Raw genomic sequence first — 7118 nt, forward strand, 5'->3', positions numbered from 1 at the left:
TTGGAACAAAATATTTTATGAGTGACGTGATTGGAACAATTTCATAACTTGTTTACTATTCTATATAGAACTATTATATAATATATTATGTTTAAACGCAAGTAACATGTATCAGATTAGTTTTTTTTTTCAGATAAAAGATGGATATCTTCTAATATCATACCCGTCCCAAACCTAAAAAGATTTTTATAACCATCCCCTAACCATTTAACACTCACTTTACCATGACAAAACCGCGATATCATCAAAACGACATTTAACTTCTAATATCCGACAAGCTAACTAACATACACTCCTACATCTATGCACTTGTGACATTAACCTATCAAGCTTTCTATTCGACAACTCGAATCTAAACACACCATCGTGTGAGTTCGTGTCTATATGACACCGCGTCTCTTGTTCTAGTCTTTGAACCTCGTCAATGCTACGTACAACTTTGTCAAAACAAACATACCGTCCACCACCGGTCTTGTTCATTTCCTCGTACACCTTTACGTGCGCCTCTGCTAGTTTGTTAACATCAACTGTCGCTAACAAACCGTGTTCATACATATCTTGACTACCTGCATATTATTGTTATAATGAGCTAGCCATTATTTTTTATATCTTTATACTAACTAAGAAAACCGAAAACCGACCTTTGAGGTATGCGATGGTGGATGTTGGATTTGCGCAGACGTAACGTGGGCCCGTGATGAGACCCGAGCATATTGTGGTCAGCTTTAACGCCTTTTCCTTGGCTACACGCCATGAGGCCCGTTCGGCTTTTAGCTTGCCCAATGCATACCATAGCTGTAACATTTTAAATAACATTATTAACATTTCATTAACTCAAAGAATATTGGATTTTAATAATCCAAACTTTGTCCCATTGTCCGGCACTAACGAATTTTTCACTAACAGTTTAGATTCCGTTAGTTTTTTATGACGTGTACGATGATGTGGCAAAAATAGTGATGTGGACTGCTTATGTGGAAAAAAATTATTTTTAAATTACAGTTTTCTAACCAAAATAAACGAACCGAACTACTCTTCTAACCAAAATAAAGGAACCAAACCACTTTTTTTAACAAAAATAAACAAACCGAACCATTTTTTTAACAAAAATAAACTGAACCACGCTTTTTTTTAGCAAAAATAAACAAACCAAACCATTTTTCAAAACAAAAATAAACGAGCCGAACTACTTTTCTAACCAAAATAAATGAACCAACCAACTTTTTTTTTAACAAAAATAAACAAACCAAACCATTTTTTTAACAAAATAATCCGAACCACGTTTTTTTTAACAAAAATAAACAAACCAAACCATTTTTTTTAACAAAAATAAACCGAACCACATTTTTTTAACAAAAATAAACAAACCGAACCATATTTTTTAACAAAAATAAACGAACCGAACCGAACTACTTTTCTAATAAAAGTAAACTCAGGTCAGAGAGTTCGGGTCAGAACGCATTTCGGGTCGGAAGTGGTTCATGCCAGCACGGTGGGGGTGGGGCTTCCGTTCATTTATTGTTGTTAATAAAAGTGGTTCGGTTCGTTTATTTTTGTTAAAAAAAAGTGGTTCGTTTCGTTGATTTTTGTATAAAAAAAGAAGGTTCGGTTCGTTTATTTTCATTAAAAAGTGGTTCGGCTTGTTTATTTTTATTAAAAAAACGGAATCTAACCCCATTAGTGAAAAGCTCGTTGGTGGCCAACAGGTCGAAACTTGAGACTGTTGTGGTACATTTTTAAAGTTTAGATTACCACCAGCTAATGAGACAAAGTTTGAATTATTAAAACGATAAAAATCCAATATCCCTTAATTCAATTTTCATATCTATGTGAATAGAGTTTATTATTACCTTTTTGCTAGTGCAAAAAGATTCATCACTCCAACTATTGTGGTCTACAACAGTAGACAAACTGTTGCTACTAGCATCTCTCCATATGCATGTTAATAATGAAGATGTTAGCACATAGTTTCTAACAGATGAAGTTGCTGCACATGCTTCTGCTACATTTTCTGCGGCCTTCGCTTCTATTTCCGCCATGGATTTCTGTTAATTTCATATGGTTGTTAGACAGTAATGCGGAAGCGACAACACAAAAACATGCACAAATGACTTAAACACAAGTTAGAAATTAAAATGACACAAGAATTTTAACATAGTTCAGTCCCAGTGAAGGAAACAGGGAACTGTATCTACAGGTTGCAACTAGGTTATTTCATTAAGCTCAGACAAATATTGATGACTAATCAAACCGGCCCCACTAGCCTTTCTTTGTCACCCGAACCGGAAACCCACAAATAAACCCAAAAGGTAAATATTTTAGGATGGCAAATTCAGAGCCGTCTACGAGAATTTAAATACCTTGGCCTAGCTGAATTAAAATGCCCGTAATAGTTTTTCAGTTTATTCGATTTTTATATTTTTTTTAAATTTATTTGGGTCCAATAACTTAAATGGCCTATGGATGAAAATAAATTTTGAGTCCAATAATAATTATAAGATAATTAAGATTCAATCCTGTTTTATATTAAAAAAAAGTTTAAAAATATATAAAAATATAGATATATATAAATTTTGGCCTATGAAAATTACGGGCCTCGGCCGAATGTACTACCCACAAGGCGGCCATAGGCAAATTTGTATTTATCGTCTTCCACTTAGTACGAGTTTAGTAGATATAAGTATAGATGTTCCATCAGTTCTTTGCCCTTTTTGCTTGAACTCGGGGGTGAATTTCGATCACCTTTTTGGAAACTATGGGGTCGCTAGTAGAATTTGGAACGCTATTTGCAAGTGGCTTGACTTGTCGCCAGTGCAAGCGTTTCCGGTTTCTGGTATTTTGAATTGGATTGGCACGCTTTCGATCACAGGTAAGAAAAGAAAACTTATCCATGGTGTCATTCTTTCGCCTAGCGCGTAAATAGGAGAAATGTTTTTTTGTTTGATTCTATAATTACGTATTTGATTTCGTGGATAACAAATAGAGACAGAAAAATAAAATGTAATGTGATATCAGACCGAGTGGATAAAAAATCCTCTTCTTGTCATTATATGTTAGTTTAGTTATTATATGTTAGTTTAGTTATATAATAAAAGAGGCTAGATTAGTTGAATAGGTAATCTAATGGGGATAAACAAAGAAATCATAGTTTTAAAGAGTCTAGACTGGATCATGTTAGAATAATATTATTATTTTAATGAATTGACTATTCATTTGAATATAATATATTTCTAGTTGTTTTCAGCCGGTGGAAAATGACAGAGTACTAGAAATGTATCTAGAAGAAAACGAATAGTAAAACAATAATCCAAAAGACAAAGATGAAAAATAATAATAATAATAATAATAATAATAAAATAAAAAGAAAAAAAAAATAAACCTAAAATGTCCATGTCCATTCATATTTGTATTTTCAAACGCTAGTTTGATTTAATAAATTATATCACGTTATTGTCATATAGACAGTTGATCCGACGGTATTTGTTGAGAGAGACATTATCCTGTGAAATTTGACGGTATTCATTGTGAGGTGACGCTATTATATATGATATCGGACATTAAATAACCGGTTTAAAAAACCTTAACCTGCTACATTAAAACCGTCGGATCCAGTGCCAACACAAGGGGAGAGCGAGAAGGGCGACTGGCCCAGGCTTAGTATCGCGAGAGGGCTATAATTGTTTTTTTTTTTTTTTGAAAAAAAACTTACGCATATTTTATATATAATTTTGTTTTGAAATAAAAAGCCAACAAAATAGCTTCTTGGTGCAATGGCGACTCCTAATTCATAGAATCAAAGGTTATTACTTCAATTCCAATGACGAGTGTTTTATTTTATAGAAAAAAAACTTTTTTTTGTTTTATATAAGTCATTTTATTAACTTGTTTATTATTCTAATTTCCGTATTGGGCTTTAAAAATGTCACCAAATTAGTAAAATTATCAATTTATCACATAACTAAAAACGTGATTTTATAGGCTTCTTTTTTTACTCGTCCGAAGCTCAAAAATTTAAGCGATTCTCAGACACAGTTCCAGTCAAATCCAAATCCGGACATTTTAACAACTTCATAGTCAAATGGATAATCTTTTGATCTTAAGTGGTAAAATAGATATTTAAGGATTTTCCACACACCTTTTTTTTAAATCTATAAAATATTAACTATTTAATCTATAAATATTAACTAATTAATTATGGCTAGTTGCAGCATATGCGATAAGGTTCCATCACATATTTGCGGTAAATAATAATAATATATTTTGTCCACTTGTAATCAATCTATAAAATAACAAAAGAGTAGACTTACCGAGTACCCGGACAACCCGCTCGGGTCAATGAAAGCCGCGGTATGCATCACCGCGCAACATCCATCGAAAGCTTTCATTAGGCTCTCGCGTTTAGTAAAGTTCGCTACAACAACTCCTATTCTATTATTGCTTGTAATACTCGATGAGCCTTCGGTCTCATCCGAAACTTGAATCTCTCCCAACCGGTCTATATCTTCTACAATATCCGAACACTCAAGTTAATTGAGCATTATGTTAATACAAGGGCAAATTGAATCAATTGCGTTTTACAACATTGATGCCGGATATTCTCATACAACAAGTCAATGTTCAGAGTCAACACGATTGATTCTCGGATTTATACACAAAATTGGTGAGTCGTATTGACCGACGAATTTCAATAATGTCCATCCTAAAACTTACTTTTTTAATTATTAGTTTACGAGATTTTTAACCAACTAAAATTTGTCACTTCTCCAAAAGATCTCGTCGGAAACCAAAAAAATCTTATCGGAAACCGAATATTCTCATTGAACAAGTCAATGTACAAAGTCAACACAATCGATTCTCGGATTTATACACAAAATTGGTGAGTCGAATTGACCGACGAATTTCAATAATGTCCAATCCTAAAACTTACTTTTTTAATCATTAGTTAACGAGATTTTTAACCAATTAAAATATGCCACTTGTCCAAAACATATAGTCAGAAGCCAAAAAATCTTATCGGAAACCAAAATAAATCTCATCTAACTCAAAAACCAAAATTACGAGATTTTTAACCAACAAAAATATGCCACTTGTCCAAAAAATATCACCAGAAGCCACAAAATCTTATCGGAAACCAAAATAAATCTCGTCAGAAGCCAAAATAAATCTCGCCGAACACCAAAATAAATCTCGTCGGAGCCAAAATAGTCTCGTCGAAATAACCAGTTGGCCCCTACGTTTTTTTCTTAAAAAAAACTTGCGACCCGACGGTCTTTTAACACGTGGCAGAAAATACTTGGTTAAAAATCTCATCATTTAATGATTAAAAAGTGACCGGGCCCACTACTTTTGCCATTAACATTTTTAAATATAACTTTTTATCAATACACACAATTATACTAAAAGTTACGTCACTAGCCCTTTTTGAATATCAAAAGTTCAAAACTTACCCTCGTTATCGACAATAATCCGAACCGCATATCCTCTAAGCAAAAGTTGTTTAACAATCGCGATACCGAGAAACGACACGCCACTTGTAACACAAACAAGCTTATGATCAACCACATATTCATTTCCATCACAAGCTACTACTCGCGGGTGACTGCTTTCCTGTTCGGTGCAAACCTTAACAAGGACGCCCGAACAGGAAAGCAACATCCGACGAAACTCTTCAATTTCGGCTCTATGGCTCTCGTCCGTCCGTACCACGCCCATTGAAGTCTTGTCTCAAGTAAAGAAATGTATGTATGATGATAATATAAGAAGAAAATAATATAGGCAATAACATGCGTAAAGCATTTTGCCTTTATATAATAACTGACTCGTGGCTTTTATTATTTGTTTATTGGTTGTGTGGAAAATTATGGAGGTGTTAGGTTAGAGATGGGCAAAAAAAACCGGTTGGTGAACCGGTTTAACGGTTTAAACCGAAAACCGGTTTTTACAAAAACCGGTTATTTAAAAACCGGTTTGACCGGTTTAGTAACCGCCGGTTCGTATATCGGTTACAAGTTCTAGAGAAAAAACCGGTTACTGAACCGATTATGGAAAAAACCGGTTAATTTTAAAACCGGTTATTATGAAAAAAACCGGTTATTAACCGGTTATTTTAAAAAAAAAACCGGTTAATTAAAAAAACCGGTTATTAACCGGTTTCTAAACCGGTCCTAACCGGTTAGACCGGTCCGAGTTTTGCACCAAAAAAACCGGTTAATAAACCGGTCCGGTTATTTAAAAACCGGTTTTTTTCCAGGCCAAGAAAAACCGGTCCGGTTATTAACCGAACCGGTTTTTTTAAAAAAACCGATTTGTGCACCTCTATGTTAGGTGTCACATGAGGTATATTAGGGGACATGGATATATATATGGTCATATGGTGATAATGTTTTGTATGAAAATTAAAATATTAAATAATTATAAGTTTTTATTTTATTTTATTTTTCAATTTTTCATCATGTTAAGTTCTCTCCGAGTTAAATAATTGTCAATTAGTGTATTATCACACTTAAATAATTTTAGCTTTTATAGTATTATAATATATAAGATGAAGTTAGAAAAACATATGTTACACGGATTGAACTAGGGTTGACAATTTAGAGACGAATACATGATACCAACTTATACAATTTTAACAGGTATCAGGTATGATCGGAACTGGTCCCGTGCACTAAATACACAGACACGAATCTACATGTCAATTTTCGTGTCTAAACAGGTAAAATACTCGACCCGTTAGTACATGATTAGATATATATATATATGTATATATATATAATATAGGATGAGTATCATTACAGAACTGTTAAATTATTTAAGAACTTGAAGGAACCCTTGAAAACTAACATTTTTTATAAAAAATTTTGTATGTTAATGCTCTTTGAGAGTAGTTTTATCATTTTTTATATCTATATCTACAATTACAATTTTGAAAATTAGTTTTTATACGTATCTATGTTTTGTTTACACCTATGTAAATTTGTTAGTACAAAAAGTTTACATATATGTAAACTTGTGATTAATATATGTAATTAAAATTTTTTATATAAAATATCATAAAACTAATCTTAAATAATGTTAATATATAAAAAAGTTAAAAAATTGTTTGATTGTTAAGGGTTCAT

At 32.7% G+C, this 7118-nt stretch overlaps 1 protein-coding gene across 2 annotated transcripts; it reads right to left on the bottom strand.

Annotated features, from left to right (window-relative positions):
- Window positions 1–200: 200 nt before the first annotated feature.
- On the bottom strand, window positions 201–5740 carry LOC143550730 (cinnamoyl-CoA reductase-like SNL6). Of its 2 annotated transcripts, none has more exons than XM_077041330.1 (5): window positions 5448–5740; window positions 4308–4504; window positions 1851–2045; window positions 642–795; window positions 201–566 (listed from the first exon to the last, which is right to left on the bottom strand). In XM_077041330.1, exons 1-5 carry the CDS (start codon window positions 5710–5712, stop codon window positions 283–285), a joined length of 1095 nt encoding a protein of 364 aa, XP_076897445.1. In that variant the 5' UTR covers window positions 5713–5740; the 3' UTR covers window positions 201–282. The 2 variants fall into 2 exon arrangements, with proteins under 2 accessions (XP_076897445.1, XP_076897444.1); XM_077041329.1 differs by having other exon boundaries at window positions 201–562; window positions 638–795.
- Between the last annotated feature and the right edge of the window lie 1378 nt (window positions 5741–7118).

This window comes from Bidens hawaiensis, unplaced genomic scaffold, assembly GCF_021521415.1.
Source record: "Bidens hawaiensis isolate Kalapana, Puna unplaced genomic scaffold, B.hawaiensis_p1.1 tig00016156_1, whole genome shotgun sequence".
NCBI classification, from domain to species: domain Eukaryota; kingdom Viridiplantae; phylum Streptophyta; class Magnoliopsida; order Asterales; family Asteraceae; genus Bidens; species Bidens hawaiensis.